The sequence below is a fragment of the Lepus europaeus genome, chromosome 3 (genome assembly GCF_033115175.1).
Source record: "Lepus europaeus isolate LE1 chromosome 3, mLepTim1.pri, whole genome shotgun sequence".
In the NCBI taxonomy this organism is placed as follows: domain Eukaryota; kingdom Metazoa; phylum Chordata; class Mammalia; order Lagomorpha; family Leporidae; genus Lepus; species Lepus europaeus.
Window position 1 is genome coordinate 104,670,618 of NC_084829.1, and position 23,024 is coordinate 104,693,641.

General features: G+C 44.1%; 1 protein-coding gene across 1 annotated transcript in view; it reads right to left on the minus strand.

Annotated features, from left to right (window-relative positions):
* Window positions 1-23,024, minus strand: part of RTN4IP1 (reticulon 4 interacting protein 1) — a 68,915-nt gene that overhangs the window by 21,819 nt on the left and 24,072 nt on the right. Inside the window, exons 5-7 of the mRNA XM_062186563.1 lie at window positions 12,340-12,388; window positions 3,477-3,613; window positions 1,142-1,325 (exon numbers count right to left, since the gene is read on the minus strand). Coding sequence (XP_062042547.1) covers window positions 1,142-1,325; window positions 3,477-3,613; window positions 12,340-12,388 — 370 coding nt within the window. The remainder of the gene's footprint in view (window positions 1-1,141; window positions 1,326-3,476; window positions 3,614-12,339; window positions 12,389-23,024) is intronic.

The following is a 23,024-nucleotide window of genomic DNA, read 5'->3' on the forward strand; positions in this document are numbered from 1 at the left end:
TTATCAAGCCTGTCATCTCACAAACATGGCTGAGTATTGGCTGGATGGACCTAGTGACTCACAATCTTTTTACAACTGAAAAACTTCCTACTGTCTTTCTGTAAATAAAAAAAAAAAAACTTTGAGCCTACGTTTATATTTGCTGTCACATATTCCAATACTGATTCAGATTTTAAGTCAGTGTCTACAATGATCAACAATTTATAACAAGAAATTATCTAAGCTCCTGTCCCCAGTGTAATGACAAGAGGCTACCATGTATAGTGGAGAGCTGACTCTCAAACCTCCACTAAGTCCCTGAACTAAGGCTGCCTGGGCTAGTCTCCACCACCCTCAATCTTTTTTGCATGCTATGGCTCCATATGGCCCTGCGAACGGAGTCAGGCTGATTAATCATGTCCCAGAGACTCTCCTGATACCATCAGTAGCCAGAGTTTCAAACTCACATGGGCTATGCAGTGTTGGGCTAAGATGATACAACCCAGCAAAGGCATGATGCTTCTACGAGCCTCTGTAGCCTCACTGAAGCAAGAATGCGACTTCCATTAGGTTTCGAATTTAAAAAAAAAAAAAAAAAAAAAAAAGCCCACACACCTCTGAAAGTCTGAAAGCCCACATCTGGGCACCACTGGCATATCCCAATGCTGCCACCACAGAAAGACCAGCTGTATGTTACCTTAATAGAACTCCACCTTTCAATACAGGAGACTGTGTCAAGACTGGTGAGACAGAGAGAGAGAGTCATCAAGTTTCATATCATATCAGAAGGCATCGAGAGAGAAAGAGCAGCTACTAAGAAAAGCTGATGTTTGCTAAGAGCGTTTCATGCAATAGGCATGGTGCCAAAGTCCTCACACAGATGATCTCACTGTATGTTTACAATGACCCAGTAAGGCAGATATGTGATTATCCTCATTTTACAGGGATGACATTGAGAACTGCAAGATGTTAAGTGACTAGCGAGGTCACACAGCTACTAAGTGCAGATCAGAATTTGAACCCAGGTGCTATAACTCTAGAGTCCACACTTGCAGCCACTGTGCTATGCTGTCTCCAGGAGAGAAAACAGCCACGAGGCAAACCAGTTTCTAGCAGTGCGAGGCGCCTGCTTCCTCTCATCAACCATACCCCTCCTTCTTACCTTCAATGCCTTAGAACCCACGGTGACTCCTGTCTGCAACATGCCATCTGCTATGCCCAACCGGTCCATGTTCAGGAGGAAGGGAGTCACCAAAGTCACATAGGTGGCTCCTGACCATTTCTTGAGAAAATTTAGAACCCATGTTTCAGTGGATCCACCCACATTATCAAGGATAAAATCAAACCTGGAGAGAAAGAACCACATCAAAACATCCTTGTTAGTCTTTGCCCCCACCACCAGTTGACTGTAGGGTTTATTTCAGTGACTGCTCACAAACCATGCTACCCTGCACCACACGGCAGAGGGGTGGTTGCTGTGACACACGAGAAAGGACACAGCCACTCACTGATCTCCGGCTCTTCTCTAAGGTAAATCAAATGAGACTAATAGTTTTGTTCATAAAAGCCGCATCAGTTACTAACACTTTCAGAATGACTTCCGCAAGTAGTTCTGAACCAAGGGTGATTTGGGCTCCCTGTACAATGCACAGAAGATTCTCCCCCACACCCTCCACAACAAAAATGATCCAGCCTACAAGGTCGAATGTTGAGAGCCTAAGGTTGTCAAGGTTGAGAGGTTCTTACTGAATCTTTATAGAAAACTGCAAACCTATCCATTGAGCACAAGTCAGAGTATGAACTAATGCATATGATACTTCAAAGTGTATCCAGTTTTCACCACAGAACGATTTGTTTGTATTCCCTCGAGTCAGAAATGTTTGTACAAGCATCCTCTTGACCTTCTGGAATTTTCTCCCTTTTAGTTTATCCTGACGTGCAACATCAGGACATCAGGACAATGCCCAGGAATAATCAACAGCTTCCTCAATCTTCAGTTCTGCTCTAACCTGCTCCCATAATCTAGTCATAATGGAATCCACAAAAATATTCAGCTCCTTAATCTAACCTAACACTGCTATAATCACTATGCTCTACTTAAAAGAGATAAAAATCCAATGATGCTTTTAAGTGCTTTTGAAAACAAAGATCTATTTAAAGTATACATGCATACAAATTAAGCAAATCAACGATGAATTCCTTTCTGGTAAGTCTTTTCCCTTCCGAATTCATTTCGATGAAGACAAACACGAAAGCCTCTAAAATCAGCTTTGGCCAACTTTGTGGATCTTGAGTTTTTCATGAGACTGAAGTGAAGAAGGGCAAACAATTTGAAGAATAAGAAATGCAGGAGGACGACACTGTCATAGACCATTTTTCTCAGTAGAGAAGTCTGCTCCACTCCCAAATTTTGAGTAAACAAATATGAAGATACTCGGAGGGGCTGGCACTGTGGCGTAGCACATTAAGCCTCTGCCTATGGCTCCGGCATATCACATGGAGGCCGGATCGGGTCCTGGCTGCTCCATTTCTGATTCAGCTCTCTGCTTATGGCCCGGGAAAGCAGTAGAAAATGGCCCAAGTGCTTGGGGTCCTGCCCCCATGTGGGAGACCCGTCACTCAGATGGGAGATCTGGATTGAGTTCCCAGCTCCCAGCTTCAGCCTGGCCCCACCCCTACTGCTGTAGGCAACTGAAGAACTAATGAGTAGATGGGAGCTATCTCTTTGTCTCTGCCTTTCAAATAAATAATTTTTTAAAAGAGTTATTTATTTATTTCAAAGGCAGAGTTATAGAGACAGAGAGAGAGAAGTACAGAGAAAGATCTTTCATCTGTTGGTTCGCTCCCCAAATGGCTGGAGCTGGGCTGATCCAGAGCCAAGAGCCAGGAGCTTCATCCAGGTTTCCCAAGTGGGTGGCAGGGGTCCAAGTACTTGGGCCATCTGCCACTGCTTTCCTAGGTGCATTAGCAGGGAGCTGGATCAGAAATGGAGCAGCTGGGACTCGAACCAGTGCTGACATGGGATGCCAGCATCGTAGGCATCAGCTTAACCTGCTACAGCATAGCGCAGGCCCCCCTCAAATAAAGATTTTTTTTTTTTTTTAATTGTGTTTAGTGTTAACCATGTTATTTTCACATGCTATTCCATATTCTTCCTGCAGTGACGACAAATGCCACCACAGGGAACACACTTCCAATTCTGCCTTCACATCTTTTACAGTAAGTTAAGGTTAATTAAAAAATAAGTTAATTTAAAATTCAGCAAAAGACCATGTAAGCTAAATAACTTCCTCAGTACTGATCACATTAGGTTACTGTGTTAACATCTGGAATTAACAGAAGCCCGCCCAAATGACTTCTGAAGACATGAAATGCTTTCATCGAGTACTCCTTACGATTCCAGCAAGACTGTAAGGCCACCAAGCCAAATCACACTTCCATATTATCAATGGCCCTTGTCCCCACCTTCCCGACATGAACACTGTCCTAATACATACGGTTTTAAGGATCTCAAGTGCTCTTCCACACTTCCAGATTTGTAATCAATTACATCATCTGCCCCAAGCTTCCTTACAAGTTCACTGGCATCTTGAGAGCAAACTGCCGTCACATGAGCACCCCACGCTTTCATAACCTGCCAAAAAAAAAAAAAGGAAAAATAGAAAAGTTGACTGCATCAAAAAAAAAGTTGGCACCCTCTGTGTATCCATGACTAATCTCTAGAGAACTCTCTCATCTTCACAAGAACTATAGGAAGCCATCTATCAGCAACCAGTGAAAACGGGTAGACTCATGTTCCCAAGAAATAGACCTTATTTACCCTGAATGAGACAGCCAGTCACCTGTTCACAGTTTTAACCAGTTCACTCAGAAGGTGTCAGTGCCTGTCAGCAAAGACAGGATTTAACGGCCTCAAATTCGGCACTTCCAGTGATGACAAAGGTAAACGCCATAAAAAAAAATAAAATATCCATGTACTCAGAAAATGTCCAAAATATGAAAGGTGATTTTAGAGAGAGGTAGAAGAAACCATGGGCATTTTATTTTGATGTATTTTATTTGAGAAGCAGAGAGATAGGGAGGGAGGACGGGAGGCAGAAAGACCAATCGCCCATCTTGTGGTTCACTCCCCAACTGCCTGCAACAGCCAGGATCCAGAAGCTACATTTGGGTCTCGAATGTGGGCATCAGGGACCCAAGAACTTGAGCCTTTAGGGTGCAGTGTGTTAGCAAGAAGTCAGAAGAGAAGCTGAGATGGAACTCGAATCCAGATACTCCAATATGGGGTGTGTTCAGCTTACCCCACTGTATTTTATTTTTAAAACAAGGATTAGAGGGTAGGTACTGGGCTTAAGCCTGACACAGCACCAGCTATTTGGGCATTTCGGGACTGAGCCAAATAAATTTTAAAAGTGATAAACATTAAAAAACACACATAGATAAAGTCCTCTCCCCTGTAGAGGGAAGAGCTAAATAGTCACCAACTTTAAAATGCAGATGCCTTATATTTAAAGAATTACTAGATTTAAACAAAAAGATAAGCTGAATTCTAATGTTATTCAGGATTAAGTATCAGAATGTATCTTACTCCAAAACTACTATAATTATTTTCTGTAATGTAAATGTCATGGAATAACGTCATAGATTAAGCTATTTCAGCTAATTTGAGAGCAGCTACTTGAAGTTCACAAAGAAATTTCTGCACTGACACTATAGGCTGCAACAAACTAGCTTTTCCCTTAATCCTGTTCTGAGCATCAATTTCTTCCCTAATATAAGTGGCAAAGTTCATTAGAATATAAAGGTTGTGTGTGTGTCTTGTTCACTATCAAATCCCTACTCTATGTCACAAAACATGCTACATAAATACCTGTTAAATATAATAGAGCTTTTCTTTAAGATTTACTTATTAATTTGAAAGTCAGAGTTACAGAGATGGTGAATCTGAGAGACTGAGAGAGAAATATTCCATCCGCTGGTTCACTCCCCAAATGGCCACAACAGCCAGGACTAGGCCAGGCAGAAGCCAGGAACCAGGAGCTATATCCAGGTCTTCCTTGTGGGTACAGGGGCCTAAGCCCTTGGATCATCTTCTATGGATTTCCTAGGCCATCAGCATGGAGTTGGATTGGAAGTGGAGCAGCTGGGACTTGAATCAGCACCCATATGGGATGCTGGTGCTGCAGGTAGAGGCCTGCCACAGCACTGGCCCCAGAAATAAAGAGCTTTAAGCTCATTTATAATCTTGACCCAGTGCCCATTTTGGATGCTAACATCAAAGGCAGCAGCTTAACCACCACAACACAATGCTGGTCCCAAGATTTTTGGTTTTGTTAAGATTTATTTTATTTATTTGAAAGGAAGAGTGACATAGAGGAAGAGAAAGAGATTTTCCATCTGTTAGTTCATTCCCTCAATGGCCACAACAGCTGTTGCTGTGCCAAGCCTAAGCAAGGAGCCAGGAACTTCATCTGGGTCTCCCACATGGGTGGTGGAAGCCTAAGCACTTGGGCCTTCTGCTGCTGCTTTCCTAAGAACATTAGCAGGGAGTTGGTAAGAAGTACAGCAGGCTGGTGCCATGGCTCACTTGGCTAATCCTCCGCCTGCAGCGCCGGCACCCCGAGTTCTAGTCCCGGTTGGGGTGCTGGGTACTAGTCCCGGTTGCTCCTCTTCCAGTCCAGTTCTCTGCTGTGGCCTGGGAGTGCAGTGGAGGATAGCTCAAGTGCTTGGGTCCCTGCACCCACATGGGAGACCAGGAGGAAGCACCCAGCTCCTGGCTTCGGATAGGTGCAGCGCTGGCCGTAGAGGCCATTAGGGGAGTGAACCAACGGAGGGAAGACCTTTCTCTGTCTCTCTCTCACTGTCTATAACTCTTTCTCTAACTCTGCCTGTCAAAAAAAAAAAAAAAGTACAGCAATGGGGACTTGAACCAGTGCTCATATGGGATGCCCGGTGACTCCACTAAAAAGTTTTAAGAACAGTTTTAGGGATGGGCACTGGGGCACATCTGGTTAAGCTTTCACTTGCAATGCCCATATCCCATACTAGAGTGACTGCTTGCATCTGAGATATTCTGCTTCCAATCCAGCTTCCTGCTACTGCATTGTGGAAGGCAGCATGTGATGGCTCAAGTGCCTGGGGCCTTGCACCTGCTTAGGAGACCCAAATATAGCCCTGGGTTCCTGGCTTCAACCTGGCCAATCACTACATTTGTGGTCATTTCGGGAGTAAATCAGTGTGCATGTGTGCTGGTGCTCATTCTCTGTCTCTTTCTGTTTCTCTCTGTAACTCTGCCTTCCAAGTAGATGAATATAAGAAAAAAATAAACCTTTAAAAAAAGACAACTTAAAAAAATAAAAATATCTTTAAAGTTTTTTTATATAAAATAAAAAAACAAGTATGGAAAACCCTTGTAAGGCAATTACTTCCCAGAAAACAAACAACAAAAAAAAGCAGGCAGCTATTCCAAAGCTCTTTAATGTGTCCATCCCAACCTGACCCCTCCTCTACCCACCCTCTCCATTTAGTCATCAGAATCCTGCTTTAAAAGTTTTAGCACCCAAATACACATTCACTAGACATTACAGTTGAGTTTTGTGCATTTAAAAAATATGGTGTATTTTAAGTGTCTTAAATTTAGGCCGGCGTCGTGGCTTAACTGGCTAATCCTCTACCTTGTGGTGCCGGCACACTGGGTTCTAGTCCCGGTTGGGGCGCCGGATTCTATCCCGGTTGTCCCTCTTCCAGGCCAGCGCTCTGCTATGGCCCGGGAAGGCAGTGGAGGATGGCCCAAGTCCTTGGGCCCTGCACATGCATAAGAGACCGGGAGAAGCGCCTGGCTCCTAGCTTCGGATCAGCACGATGCGCCGGCCGCAGCGGCCATTGGAGGGTGAACCAACGGCAAAAAGGAAGACCTTTCTCTCTGTCTCTCTCTCTCTCACTATCCACTCTACCTGTCAAAAAAAAAAAAAAAAAAAAAAAAGATTAAATTATAGGCAGCTCTTCTATTGCGTTGTTTTCCTAAAATCCACCAGAGGATGCAGGCCATGCAATGGCAGTTTCCCACCACCTGGAACTTCTGATTGCAGGCTCAGAGGACAGTCCCACATGCTGCTCTGTCCTGCATTTTCTGCAAGCTGGCAGATGGATCTAGGCACTGGATTAGATTCAGCTTCAATTCCTTTAGCAGAACTGTGGGGAGTGTCTGGCAAAACTGGAGGAGGCGCATCATGTCTGGCTGTTGCTCTTTTTATGATCTTGGCAAATGCAAATGCTTAATACTGATATCTGTCAACTGGTGTTTGTAAAATAGTAATATTCTAATTCCATCTCTTTTCACTTGGTAGTTGGGATACTTTTATAAAGGAACATCTCCCCTCACATAGTAGTTGGTTAACTCAGCGATACAGTTTATATAGCAAAGGCAGAATGCTTGTTTCCCTTTATCAGTTTGTAAGATAAATCAGTTCGCTATCATATTCCAAATTGACCATTTTAAAAAGAAACCATCGTGAACTCATGGATTTAAATATATATAAAGCTTTTCAATCCATTGTAATTATCAGTATCATGGAAGCTCAAAAAATGATATCTTTGAGACTTCAAATTAGCTTCCAAGTAATTTTAAAAACATTTTTGGGCCGGAGCCGCGGCTCAATAGGCTAATCCTCCGCCTGTGGCGCCCGCACACCGGGTTCTAGTCCCGGTAGGGGTGCCAGATTCTGTCCCAGTTGCTCCTCTTCCTGTCCAGCTCTCTGCTATGGCCCAGGAGTGCAGTGGAGGATGGCCCAAGTGCTTGGGCCCTGCACCCCATGGGAGACCAGGAGAATCACCTGGCTTCTGCCATCGGATCAGCGCGGTGCACCGGCCACAGCACACCGGCCGCAGTGGCCATTGGGGGGGGTGAACCAACAAAAAAGGAAGACCTTTCTCTCTGTCTCTCTCTCTCACTGTCCACTCTGTCAAAAAAAACAAAACATTTTTCTTTATTTTCATTTTCATATTATAAAGCAGAAAAACAAAGAAGCAAAGAGACACAAAGAGATCTTTTCACTGGTTCACTGCTCAAATGCCCACAATATCAGGGACTGGGTCAAGCCAAAGCCAAAAGCCAGGAACTCAATGTGGGTCTCCCACAAGGGTGTCAGGGACCAGAACTTGAGCCATCATCTGCTGTCTCCCAGAGTATGCAGTAGCAGGAAGCTAGGCTAACCACTACTGTCAAACACTCTCCTCTCCTGAGCCTTCTGACATACCCTGATTAGACTTTGATACTGAATATATTCAACTGAACACATTCCAGGTTTACTCCTATACATTTTGTGTCCTAAACCTGAAATCTATCACTTCTCCAATAAGCTCTGAATTTTTAGTGAGAAATGATATTTCAATAGATAACTACTGAGTTTTTACCTAACACCTTGTTTGTTTTTACATCGCTATCTCCTTTGTTCCACACCTAGAGTCTCTGCTCTGACACAGGAATGACATAATTAAAATATGTCATAAACATTCCTTTGCTCTATTATATCTTATCTACATAATGGTCTGTATAGAATCCTAATGTACTACTAACATGATTAACAAAAACACTAAGATAATATGTGCTCTCCTTGCTTCTCAGCACTTTGAAAAAACTAGTGGCACTGTATAGTCAGAACACACAGCTATTACACACTACTCTCCTCTGAAGCCCTCATTTGATTTTGTTCCACAGGTAACTTTACAATTAACACCAGTCCATGAACGTCTCCCTCAGCATTTTAGCTGTCAGCAGCTTACTCTGTAGCAGACTGCTCGGAAAAAGGCCAGATGAATAGTGTTCCCCAAGTTCCTGTGTGCTGACCATAGTCCACACGTGTCCTTTATTCTGCAAGTTTCATTGTATTAAAAACACTTGGTACTCTTACCTTGAATATCCCAAACATGTTACTCTGTGGGCATTTTTTTTTTTTTCTTTTCTTTTTCTGGCGTTGAAGTGCTACCATCAAAAAAAAAAAAAAATCTAATAATAATTTAATTTTATTTCTCTTATAAGTCATGTGCTCTTTTTTTCTGAATGTCTGAAAAATTTTTCCCCTTTTTTCTTTCGTAATTTTGGTCTTTTTTTTTTTTTTTTTGACAGGCAGAGTGGACAGCGAGAGAGAGAGAGAGGAAGAGAGAGAGAGAGAGAGAGAGAGAAAGAGACACAGAGAGAGAGAAAGGTCTTTCCTTTGCCGTTGGTTCACCCTCCAATGGCCGCCACGGCCGGCGCACTGTGTTGATCCGAAGCCAGGAGCCAGGTGCTTCTCCTGGTCTCCCATGGGGTGCAGGGCCCAAGCACTTGGGCCATCCTCCACTGCCTTCCCGGGCCATAGCAGAGAGCTGGCCTGGAAGAGGGGCAACCAGGACAGAATCCGGCGCCCCGACTAGGACTAGAACCTGGTGTGCCAGCGCCGCAAGGCAGAGGATTAGCCTAGTGAGCCGCGGCGCCGGCTTCCTCAGCATTTTTACTAGTAATCTTCCTTGGTGTTGCTTATTCTGGGTCAGTGCTCTTAGAAAAGTGACATGATTATTCAGTTTGTAGTTTCAGATCATTTTAATTTAAGGGAAGTAGGAAACATGGTAGGTTTTGTTATCTGTTCTTGTTCCTTATTGTGCTTTTCTTCTTCAGGGACTCCTATTATCCCACTTATCAATCTTCTTTGCTTGCTTTCAATATCTGATACTTTCTCTTGAATCTATTTTTATCTTTTTGTTTCTTTTGCAACTTAAAATTTTCCCTACAATCTATTAGAGCAGCATTATGTGCTGTGTTTATTTGCTAATGCATTCTAGTTTAGTTTCCATTACTAAATGATTTTCCTTCATGTTTATGTCTTTTCCTTCTTCCAATGGATTTATTTTTGTTTTTCCATGTCCTTATTATGTATTAAGTATCTTTTAACCTGTTTGATGGGCATGTTCTGACATTCTTTCACTGTCTGTAGATAGGTTATCCTACTCAGCATTCAAATTTTCCCTATGCTGTTTTGTATAGGATTCAACCTTGACACTCATTCATTTTTCTAATTTCAAAATATTTTTGAGCTAGCGTTGTGGCACAGTGAGTTAAACCACTGCCTGTAATGCTGGCATCTCATATCAGAGCATGAGTTTGAACCCCAACATCCAGTGCTCCTCTTCCGATACAGTTCCCTGCTAATACACCTGGGAAAGCAGTGGAGGTGGCCCAAATATTTGGGCCCCTGCAACTCACATGAATGACCCGGATGGAGTTCAAGGCTCCTGGCTTTGGCATGCCAGCCCTGGCTGTTGCAACCATGTGCAAATGAACCAGCAGATGGAAGATCGATTGATCTCTCTCTTTCTCTCTCTCTCCATCAGCCTGCCTTTCAAATAATAAATGTTTAAAAAAAAACTTGTGAAATACACAGAAAATAGAGTTCAAATTATTTGAAAGCAAATTTCATTGTAACAGTCACTCAAGATCAACAGCTAGAATGCCACCCATGTCCCTGTACTTCCCAACAAAATCCCCTCACTCCCTTAGAATAACCACTCACAGAAATTTTATAGGAACGCTTTCTGCTTTTTGTTTCGATAGTTTTACTAAATTAAACGTCATGGTTTAGCTGCACCTGCTCTTGAACGCCATTAAGTAGAGGCTCTCTTTGGGAGCTGCCTTTACTCGTCTTTCTGCTTGTGAGAGTCACCTACTTTACTGTGTGAAATCAGCTTTCATGACTGTATAGTATTCCACTGGAAGAACAGACTACAGTTTACTTCTTTATACTACTTATATTTCCTTCTTTATTTACAGACATCTAAGCTGTGTCTAGTTGTAAAATGTTAACAGGAAGAGTGAGGCCTAGAGTTCTGGAACACCCATTTCGGTCAACATGCTTGTGTCTCTACCCATATATCTTAGGCTATATTCCTAAGACTGGGATTGCTGGGCTGCCATAGTTATATTTATATTCAGATTTAACAGATGCTGCCAAACGGTCTTCCTAAGGGACTGAAGCAATTTATGCTCTGAACAGCAGCATGCAATGTACTGTTTTTCTTCCTCCCTCTTTTCCCTCCTTCTGTTGATACAGTCAGTCACCATTTGTTGACAGAATGTCAAGACTGCGTCCCGGGTAACTAAGAGTGAATACAAACACAGTCAAGGTGTACATCCCCCAAGAGTCCTCCCCGCTCCTCTCAATCCAGTCAGCAGAGGGATGGATGGGAAGCCCCCAGCACCATGTGGGTCCGCAAAAGGCTTGGGGAGTACACAGCACCCAAGCCCTCCCTCATCACGGTGCTCACTAGCTCCTGGACTGGGGGAAGGCCCTGTTGCCCCACACTGAGGGAGGCTTAATTAGGCCCCCTCCCCCAGGAGCCAATCAGTGAAACAGTTGACCACAACAGGGCAGCCACTGGGTCCTAGGCCTCTTTCTGGAGGCTTGGGTACTTTTTGTTTTGTTTTGTTCAGGTTGCTATGGCTTGAATGTTTGAATGTGGTTTGTGTTCCTACACAAATATTCATGTATTGGGGAGCCAGCACTGTAGCACAGAAGGTTAAGCTTCAGCCTCCAGCACCAGCATCCCAAATGGGCACCGGTTCAAGACCTGGCTGCTCTACTTCCCATCTAGATCTCTGCTATGGCTTGGGAAAGAAGTAAAAGATGGCCCAAGCCCTTGGGCCCCTACACACTCATGGAAGACCTAGAGGAAGCTCCTGGCTTCAAATTGGCACAGCTCCAGCCACTGTGGCCATCTGGGGAGTGAACCAGTGGATGGAAGACCTCTCTTCCTCTCTCTTTTCTCTTTGCCTCTGCCTCTCTGTAATTCTGCCTTTCAAATAATATAAATAAATCTAAAAAAAAAAAAAAAAGAATAAGCTTGTGCATTTATGCAAAAAAAAGCAGTTGGCATGTTGGTAGGGATTACATTGAATTTGTAGATCACTTTAGGGAGGTATTACCATCTAAACAGAGTTTTTTCTATTGCATTTCTGTATACATCTTAGACTCAGCTTATCAATTTCTACAAAAAGAGCTTGCAGACATTTTGACTGGCAACTGGCACTGGCTGCTTCCTACCACAGTGCAAACTTCCGTCTCTCTGCACTGCCCCTGGTCTTCTTCCCTGGCAGCTTTCCTGCAGCTGCTAAACAGACATCCACATAGCCTGCATCTCAAACCACTGGAAAGGGGAGCACCTCTGTCTACATTAGAACATTTTCCTCTTAGAAGAGTAAGTTCAAATTAATAGTGTATTTACCAGACCTAATTATCTCTCAGCTTTTAAGGAAAAGTAATTTATAACATGTGAATTTATAAATCCATAAAAACAAAACCTTCCTATTTACAAGATTAAAAATTGTTTTACCTGTATAGCAAAAGTACCAACTCCACCTGAAGCACCCAAGATTAAGACACTGCAATGCAAAAAAAAAAAAAAAAAAAAAAAAAAAAGAAAAATCCAAAAATAAAAATACACAATTAGTGATACCGTTAAGCAGATATAACTGGACAATGTTTTCAAATGCAACTGGCTGACAAATAATCCTCAAAGCAAATAAAATGATTCAGCTCCCAAAATTAGAATTTTAATTTTATACAAGGAATTTTATTTTAGGTTCACCAAGAAGCCAGAAGTGCTAAAAGATATGCTAGGAGTGATTTTTTGTTGTTGTTGAAATATTTACTTATTTGAAAGGCAGAGCTACAGAGAGGAAGAGAGGAGAAATGGAGGAGAGGGAAGGAGAGACAGAGAGAAACAAATCTTCCATCTGCTGGTTCACTCCCCAAATGGCCACAATTGCCAGGGCTGGGCCAGGCCGAAGCAAGGAGCCAGGAGATTCTTCTGGGTCTTCCACGTGGGTGCAGGGACCCAAGCACTTGGGCCATCCTCTGCTGCTTTCCCAGGCACAATAGCAGGGAGTTGGATCAGAAGTGAAGTAGCCAGGACTAGAACCGGTGCCTACATGGGAGGCTGGCACTGCAGACGGTGACTTAACCTGCTGTCCAGCACTGGCCCCAGAAGAGTGGATCTTGAAAGATTTTCCTATTCCTCACTATTTAGAAGTCTGTGAAATTAAAAGCTGGGTGTGGGTTCATTAATTGTGACAAATGTATCATACTAACATGAGACATTAATAATAGGGAAACTGGGTGTGGGATGTATAAGAACTCTTTCTACAGAATTTTTGTCTTGTAAATTTAAAACTATTCTGAAATAAAAAGTTTAAAATCAGTAACTTCTAGAAGAAACACTTTACAAGGAGACTTGGTTTAATTACATTTAAAAGTGTTTAAAGGAAATAGCTGGTTCAGAAATCTTAGTAACTTTAAAAAATATTGGGGGCCAGTGTTGTGGCATAGTAGGCTAAGCCTCCACCTGTGGCACTGGCATCCCATATGGGAGCCGGTTTAAGTCCTGGCTGCTCTACTTCTGATCCAGCTCTCTGCTAGGGCCTGGGAAAGCAGCAGAAGATGACCCAAATGCTTGGGCCCCTGCACCCAAGTGGGAGACCTGGAAGAAGCTCCAGGCTCCTGGCTTTGGATTGGCCCAGGTCCAGCCATTGGGGCCATTTGGGGAGTGAACCAGCGGATGGATCTCTCTCTCTCTCTTTAATAAATAAATAAATCTTAAAAAAGGAAAGTTTAAAAAATATTTGTACTTATTTGAGAGGCAGAGAGATAGCAGGAGAGACAGATACAGAAAGCATTTCCACTTGCCAGTTCATTCTCCAGATGCCTGTAACAGCTGGGGGTGGGGATGGGGGTGGAGGTGGAGGGCAGAACCAGAGCCAGGAGCCAGGATCATAATCCAGGTATCTTACCTGAGTAGCAGGAAATAAAATACTTATCCATCCCTACTGCTTCCCAAGGTCTACATCAGGGGTTGGGAATTAAACCCAAGCACTCCAATGAGGGACACAGGCATTTAATTTATGTCTTAATTGCTAGGCTGAATGCCCACCCCAACCCCCACCCCGGTAGTAATTTTTAAAACATAAAGGGTAACAGGCAGCCTCTGTAATTTGGGTCAGAAAGGAAAAACGGGGGGGAATTAAGGTTAAGACTGTAGACAGTAACTCTAAAGGCTTCCATAGCCCTGGCAACTCATGACTAGAGCCTAGGGAGATTACTGACACCATGAACAGGAGTGTCAAATTGTTAAGTCAGCAACAGGAGTCACTGTGTACTTACATCCCATGTGGGATCTGTCCTTAATGTGTTGTCTAATGTGCAGTGATGCTATGACTGGTACTGAAACAGTATTTCTGCACTTTGTGTTTCTGCGTGGGTGCAAACTGATGAAATCTTTACTAATTATGTGCTGAATCGATCTTCTGTATATAAAGATAATTGGAAATGAAAAAAAAAAAAAACCTGGTGTTAAATTGGAAATGGTATAGAAAATTAATTTTTTAAAAAAAATATGTGCTGTACACTCTTATTTAATGCTATAACTAGTACTCCAACAGTATTTTTTTTCACTTTGTGTTGCTATATGGGGGCAAACTGTTGAAATCGTTACCTAATATATACTAAACTGATCTTCTGTATATAAAGAGAATTGAAAATGAATCATGATGTGATTGGAAGGGGAGGGGGGGGGAGGGTTGTGGCTGGGAGGGAAGTTTTGGGAGGGGGAAGCCATTGTAACCCATGGGCTGTGCTTTGGAAATTTATATTCATTAAATAAAAGTTTAATAAAAAAAAAAAAAAAGACTGTAGACAGAACATATGCTCCCAGACCCAGTACACTTGACAGGAGGTGCCGAAAGTCTGTGCACTTGCAGTAGCCCAGGGGTCCACAGCTAGCAGGTAATGTAACTTGTGGTGACAGGTAGATAATGCGGGCACCCCTACACTTAGTCTTCAGAGAAAGGTTCTTCGATGGGCACTTGTAAAGTGAACCCTTGGGAAGGATTCCCTCAACAGTATCTCCTTCCCTAATGTGGCATCAAGTGTCAGTCACTTTTCATAATGTCCCCCAGGCTGATCAGTAGCACAAACACCAAAGTGCATTTCTGTGCAGTTTTCTGGGGATCTGAAACTAGGCAGTCAAGGTGGGCTGCGATTTAATTTGAAAATAAAATATAAGAGTTTATAAGGCAGTGATTAGTCTCGAGTCCCTCTCCTTGCCAGCATACATGGTACACATACATAATACAATAATCACTCCAAGTTTTGCATGTTACTTTGGGAAGTTCACAGTTTCAGAGCATTCATAATCCTTTACTCTCCCTCTCATGTCTGCCCCCATCCAAAAATTCCCAACTAAGCACCCTGGTCTCGAGCCGCAAGAGGGGTGCATTGAGTAAGCAGAGTGAGACTCTGGGGAGGAAGGATGATTGGTGGACAGGACACATTGATGGGCTTTACAGGAAATCAAACCAAGGCTGAGACTGGGGGAGTGGGCCTTCAGCCTGCCCGCTAGTATGCCCACGCCCACATCAGAGCGGCTGCTCCCGACTCCTGTTCCTTTAATGCAGATCCCAGGAGGCAGCAGAGCCAGCTTAAGTAACTGAGCATCTGCCACGTGTGAGGGAGGCCTGGACTGAGTACCGGCTCCTGGCTTCACTCCGACCAAACCCTAGCTGTTGTGGACATTCGGGGACTGAAACAGCACAGGGAAGCTCTCTCTCTCTTTCCTTCTCTCTCCTCCCTCTCACTCTCCCCTCTTCTCTCAATTTTTGTTTTTAGGATGAGCTTGGTTTCCATTTATGACAGTTGATGAGCTTGACAGAACAGGTATGACTAAAAGATTATTCCACTTTGGCAGGAATGTGGTCAGGAATGTGATTTTTTGTTTTCCATGTGTTGGGTAAGTTTAACGAAAAAAAAAAAAAAAAAAAAAAAAAGCCCCAAAATCTCATTCTCTCATTCTGATAAAAGAAGATATGGTAATTTTAGCCTACAAAAGTTGTAAGGCAGGTGTTATAAACTGTAATCTGAGCTACCTAAAACAAAATGAAACAAAACACATTGTTAGTATTCTTGGTAAAAGAGTTCATGCAGGGGGCCAGCGCTGTGGCATAACGGGTAAAGCCGCTGCCTGTGGTGCCGGCATCCCATATGGGTGCCGGTTCGAGTCCCGGCTGCTCCACTTCTGATTCAGTTCTCTGCTATGGCCTAGGAAAACATTGGAAGATGTCCCAAGTCCTTGGGCCCCTGCACCCATGTGGGAGACCTGGAAGAAGCTCCTGGCTTCAGATCAGCGCAGCTCTGGCTGTTGTGGCCAACTGGGGAGAAACCAGAAGATGGAAGACCTCTCTCTCTCTCTCTCTCTCTGTGCCTCTCCTTCTGTGTAACTCTTTCAAACAAATAATAAATAAATCTTTCTAAAAAAAAAAAAAGTTCATGCAGAGGCCAGCATCAGGACAGAGCAGATTAAGCTACTGCTTCAACTGTAGCACCCTGTATGCCAGTGCTGGTTTGAGTCCTGGCTAACTACTCTGCTTCCAAACCAGCTCCCTACTAATGTGCCTAGGAAGGTGGCAGAAAAACTCCCAAGTGCTTGGGCCCCTGCCAGCTGTGTGGGAGACCAGGATGGAGTTCCAGGCTTCTGGCTTCAGCTTGGCTCAGTTCTGGCTATTGTGGCCATTTGGAGAGTGAACCAGCAGATGGAAGATTTCCATGTATCTGTCTCCTCTCCCCTCCTCCACTTCTCATCTCTCTCTGTAGCTCTACCTTCCAGAAAATAAATAAATCTTTCAAACAAAAAAAAAAGTGCTTATAGCATATCTTACTTCTAGCACTTACAGCTTCTTGGTGAACCTAAAATAAAACTCTAATTTTGGGAAGCTGAATAATTTTATCTGCTTTGGGGATTATCTGTCAGTTAGCCAGTTACATGTTGAAAACATTATTCAGCTATATCTATAATTCTGACTTTCAAATAAATAGTAAATAAATCTTTAAAACAAAGATCCACTCTTCCAAATCCTTTCAATTTACACATTTTATAGATTTAGTGATTCCTAAATGGGATAAAAAGCATTAAAACTGCCTCATAGATATATCCAAAAAGAATCCACCTATGAAGTATCTGACCCTCTTATTTCTGCCCAGCTAGTTCACTGCTCCTCAAGTTCTGCACAGTCTAACCATCTCAACCATTCCCCACCGTCTCCTGAACACAGCTCTCCTGCTCACAGGCCCTGGTCCTCTCCCACTCCCTTTACCCTTTTCCTCATTCTTTCTTTTTTTAAAAAAATAATTATTTTGAAAGGGAAGGAGAGAGGGAGAGAGGGGGAGAGAGAGATCTTCGATCCACTGGTTCATTACTCAAATGGCCACAACATGCAGGTTAAAATCAGGAGCCAGGGACTCCATCTAGATGTCCCACATTGGCAAAGGGCAGGTGCACTTCAAACTGACACTCTAAAATGGGATGTCAGCGTCGCAAGAGGCAGCTTAACCCCCTGGGCCCTCTTCTCTTTGCCCACGCCCCATGCACGCTGGCACATCCCTCTAGGTGGGAGACTGCCTTCACCACCTGCCAGGGTCTCCCCTCCCTTCAAGGCCAACACTCAGTTTTCTTCCGCTGGATCCTCGCATCCATGCCGCACGTTGGGCACTGGCCACGCTGTTAACTTTTACACATACTCTGCTTCCCAAGCTCTTCGGCAGCACTCCAGGACGCAGACCACAGAGTATGCCCTGCACTGGCTGTTCCACCCTGAATGCAGCAGATCCGGCCAGGTTTCCGACCAGCATCGTATCCTACAATCAAGGCAATGACAGCTGCCACTTCAAGTGAGCGCATCACTTGCTGACCTGGAAGACCCCATTACGGTTTTCTCCCAGTACACAAAAGTTTGAAATTAGTTTCTAATTCTCTCCCTGGGAACACTGGATTAAGAGGACAGCAAATTCAATGCCTGCTTAGCCCCAACTGCCAGGCACATCTCCCACCTTTCTTGCATAACCCTTGACCTCAACAGCCTTGGCTCCTCAAAGTAAAAGTAGCAGAAGGGATTTCACAGCAGGGTGGCATAAGAGGGAGAGGCTCTGCAGTGGCAGCCTCATTTTCTGACGCTGCCACCTGATGGCGCCCCAAAAGTACAAAAGAGGCCAGGAGCAGGTCCACTAGCACTGTCAGCTGGGAAGCAGCCCTGGGGACGCAGCAGCCTCTGATCCTACAGACTCCACATTTTGTGCAGGTTCAATAAGAGCAGGTTCCCTTCTTCAATTAAAGTCCCCAAAGAGACAGCAGGCAGAATGACTTTTCAAGCCAGCAATAAGTTGGTTGGTCCTCTAAGGTTTGAAGTCCTGTGGCTAACCTAACTATTCTTGTACTCTTCAAAGCACTTTCAATGAAAAGGCGACATACTACTGTTGCTGACCTCACAACAGCCCTTAAGTTCTCTACAGAGCCATACTTTTCACCGAACTTGCTGTAATGGTCACACTACATATTCCAACCTCACTGAAAGAGAAAATGACTTCTTAACAGTGACGAAAGGGGGAGGTGCTGTGGCATAGCAGGTAAAGCTGCTGCCTGCAGTGCCAGCATCCCATATGGGTGCTGGTTCAAACCCTGGCTGCTCCACTTCCGATCTAGCTCTCTGCTATGGCCTGGGAAAGCAGAGGAAGATGGCCCAAGACCCTGGGCCCCTGCACCTGCATGGGAGACCCGGAAGAAGTTCCTGGCTTTGGACAGGTGCAGCTTCAGCCATTATGGTCATTTGGGGAGTGAACCATTGGATGGAAGGCCTTTCTCTCTCCCTCTCTCTGCCTCTATTCTCTATAACTCTGCCTTTCAAATAAATAAATAAATAAATATTTTAAAAAACCATGATGAAAGGTGTGCTACATTGTTTGCTGGTTTATACAGAGAAAGTGCCCAGAACACAAGTCTCCTTAGAAAGAGTACTGTCATTCAACAGTGCCCATTGTTAACCCCAGGTCTCCCCCACTCCCCACATCCACATGCAGAGCTCCTTTTAAACCCACGAGGGGCAGACAGAGAAGACAGAGGGAAAACGTGAGTAACTGGCGCTGACGTGCATTCTTAAACCCTCAAGTCAGCCCACTCTGTCACCTCGGTCCCATCTCTGAATGCTTCCTAAACACACATGAAGGTATTCAGGTAATGTTGGCTTCTTTCCCAAGACTGAGTCATGTTTTTTCAAGTCTTTGTATACCTAAGTCTTCTACAATTACAGTTTGCAGTATTAAAGTCCGTCTTGTGAGGGCGTGGTGCGGGCTTTAAAAAGTTCATGGCAAAATAGAATTAAAACCTTGTATTTTGGTATAAAAAAAACTTTGAAATCCATGCTTAGCTCTTTCTATGAATTTTTGAAGACCCCTCAGGTGTGAGTTTCATGATGCGCTTCTGGAGGGAACCCCAGAACAAGATTAGAATGCCATCAATGAGCCAGCGCCGTGGCTCAACAGGCTAATCCTCCACCTAGCGGTGCTGGCACACCGGGTTCTAGTCCCGGTTGGGGCGCTGGATTCTGTCCCGGTTGCCCCTCTTCCAGGCCAGCTCTCTGCTATGGCCCGGGAGTGCAGTGGAGGATGGCCCAAGTTCTTGGACCCTGCACCCGCATGGGAGACCAGGAGAAGCACCTGGCTCCTGGCTTCGGATCAGCGCAATGTGCCGGCCGCAGCACGCCAGCCGCAGCAGCCATTGGAGGGTGAACCAACGGCAAAGGAAGACCTTTCTCTCTGTCTCTCTCACTGTCCACTCTGCCTGTCAAAAATAAAAAAAAAAATTAAAATTAAAAAAAAAAAAGAATGCCATCAATGGAGCTCTAACAGCTTGGCAACAAAGACGGTTTAAATATGACTAAATCTGCCATCAGCAGACACACACATGGCCGTTGAGAAATAAAGATAATGCTACAAATGCATCACATTTTTCAGCTCCAGACACCACTTTTAAGTCCGGAAAGAAAAACAGGAATAAGACAGAAAGTATCTTAGCATAACATAGTAAAGTTTATTCTTTTGAATGAGCAAGAAACTTAATTTGAGTAAGTAGAATAACAGAGCTAGGAGACAGATCATGCACAAGTGACAAGGCAGGCTGGATTTGCACATCTTCTTCCCCTAAGCCTCTGTAATTCGTGTTGACATTACCCAGTATTTACAAGAGTTCATGTGTGAATTAGACGTTTGGAAATTGAAACACATTTCCCATGAAAACAAAGCTATTCATACATTTTGGCAAGGTGCCCAGAGTAGCTTTTTATAAAGGTTTAGTTAACTCATAATGGGCCAAGAACTTCACAGACAGTAGAACAATGGTTCTACCACCAGAAAAGTACTCAGAACGTTAACCAGGGGTACCAGGACTGTATCTCCCAAATGGGGCAGGCAGTGGGAATCATCCTTTATCACTGGCCCCTCCCATGCTGCACAGAACAATGCATAAGACAGGTGACAACAGGTGATGACAGAGGACAACATGTGGATGAGGGAAGTAAGTGGCGCAGTCAGAGAAGGATTTACCAAACAGCCAATGAGGCAGAAGCTTTGGGCCCTTACTCTCACACAGCCCTGAGAAAAACCCTAGCAATGTACTTATATGAACATAGGCTTTGGGAAAATTTGCAAAATTTAAGCTAATCACAAAGTTAAGATTGCTGCCTCTTTCCACCCCTACACTCCCTTCAAACCTATTTCTCTTCTTACCAGGTCATGCTACATTTGGCTACAGGAGAGTAGATTTGGAAAACAACATCAATATGGTTCACACTGGAGAGCACATGACTTCAAAACCTCACAGTTTAGCCTAGTCACTCAGAAAGCTAATCTGTAAACACCAATTGCCAAGAGTGAAGTTTCCACTGCGCCTTTCATGGAGCCCTCCTGGGACCCCCAGAGTGTAGGCTGGTTCATTCGCATCCCACCGACTCAGCCACAGGTTCTACCTTTCCTCTCCTCTCCCCAACTCCACCATTTCTTCCAGCAACTAAACAGCAGGGGTTCTTCATCCCCCTACCCCTTTAACCAGATAATCCAGTCTGGGCCAGTGCTGTCATGCAGCAGATTGGGCGGCTGCCTGCCAGCCACACCTGCATCCCATGTGGACACCAGTTCCAATCTCTGTGGCTCCAATTCCTACCCAGCTCCCAGCTAACGCACTTGGGAAAGCAGTGAAAGATGGCCAAGTACTTGGGTCCCTGAACCCATCCAGGCTCCTGGCTTCAGCCTGGCCTAACTCTGGCCATGTAGCCGCTTAAGAAGTAAACCAGCAGATAGAAGAGATCTCTTTCGCTTTGCATTTCAAATAAAGAAATAAATTTATACACACATATACATATATATTTACATTTTAAAAGAAGAAAGCTGTTAAAATTACTAGGCAGGTATTCCAATTTCAATACAGGCATATTGGTTGGGGGAAAATACAATATTTTAAAGTGTGAGTCCAATTCTATAAACAGAATTAATCAAGTGCCTAATTTACACTCACAGGATATAATTTTACTGTCAAAGCCCACTCTCAACAAAGAAACAGTGGTGGTGAGCATTGTGGCCCAGCAGGTCAGGCTGCCACAGGATGCCCACATCCCGCGTCAGAGTACCAGCTGGAGTCCGGGCTAATCTGCTTCTGATCCTGTTTCTTGTTGATGTGCCCAGGAAGTTGATGACAGCCCAAGCACTGGAGTTCCTGCCCCCTATGTGGGAGACCCCGATGGAGTTCCTGGTCCCCAGCTTCAGCCTGGCCCAAAGTTCCTGCCAGCATTGGAGAGTGAACCAGACAGAAGTTGTCTGTCACTCTGCCTTTCAAATAAGTAAATAAATCTTGGGAATTAAAAAAAACAGTAAAAAGCATTCCTCAATTCACTGCATTGTTTCAAGGGTACACAATTTCAAAGTGAAATTTACTTATGGAGAAGGAATATTTCAATTTCTAACAGTTACAATTTCTAATACTTCTTTTATTTAAGTTTTATTTATTTATTTGCAAGTCAGTTATACAGAGTGAGGAGAGGCAGACAGAGAGAGAGAGAGAGAGAGAGAGAGAGGAGAGGAGAGAGAGAGGTCTTCCATCCGATGGTTCACTCCTCAGATGGCTACAGCAGCCAGAACTGCGCCGATCCTAAGTCAGGAGCCAGAGCTTCTTCAGGGTCTCCCACAGGGGTGCAGGGGCTCAAGGACTTGGGCAATCTTCTACTGCTATCCCAGGCCACAGCAGAGAGCTGAATCGGAAGTGGAGCAGCCAGGTCTTGAACCGGCGCCCATATGGGATGCCAGCGCTTCAGGCCGGGGCATTAACCCACTACGCCACAGCGCCGGCCCCAATTTCTAATACTTCTGTCAAACAGAGTGAAGTATAAAGTTTCCCAATAAAATGAATTTCAGGCAGAGCACTAAATATTCAAGTGCCCCCCTTGACACTATCAATATATAAAACCATCAGGTCATACCATATTCAAAAAATATCTGGTGTAACAGCATTTTTAAAAAGCTTTCTATTCATCTATTTATTTGTTTATTAATAAAGATTTATTTTTCAGTTGAAAGGCAGAGTTAGAGAGAGAGAAGAGATACTGGTTCACTCCCCCAAATGGCCACAACAGCAGGGTTGGGCCAGGCAGAAACCAGGAGCTTCTTCAGGGTCTCCCATGTAGGTGGCAGGGGTCCAAGGACTTGGGCCATCTTCAGCTGCTTTCCTGGTCTCATCAGCAGAGAGCTGGATGAGAAGTGGAGCAGCCGAGATTCGAACTGATGCCCATATGGGATGCCAGTACTGCGGACAGTGGCTTAACCTGCTGCAACAAAGTGCTGCCCCCTCTGCTCACCTTGAGAGCTCTCAGTTATTTATGTGTTCCTACTTTATAAATTATTAAGAAACTGTTAAGGCAGCTAGGTAGACATTAGCCTATGTGTGTAAAGGGGCCAAAGAAAAAGGGGGATTTTCGTGTGGAGGAATAAGGGAAGAAATGTGAGGTCAGGCCTTGGAAACAGACTAGCATTTGCACATCAAAAGTCTTGGCCTAGTTTGATAGCCCTGTTGGGTGGGTCCCAGCACTCCCCTGGGGGCAGCTTCAGAGCCTTCCCTGCCCTAGAACAAGGGAGCTATTAGTTCTACTAGGAAGT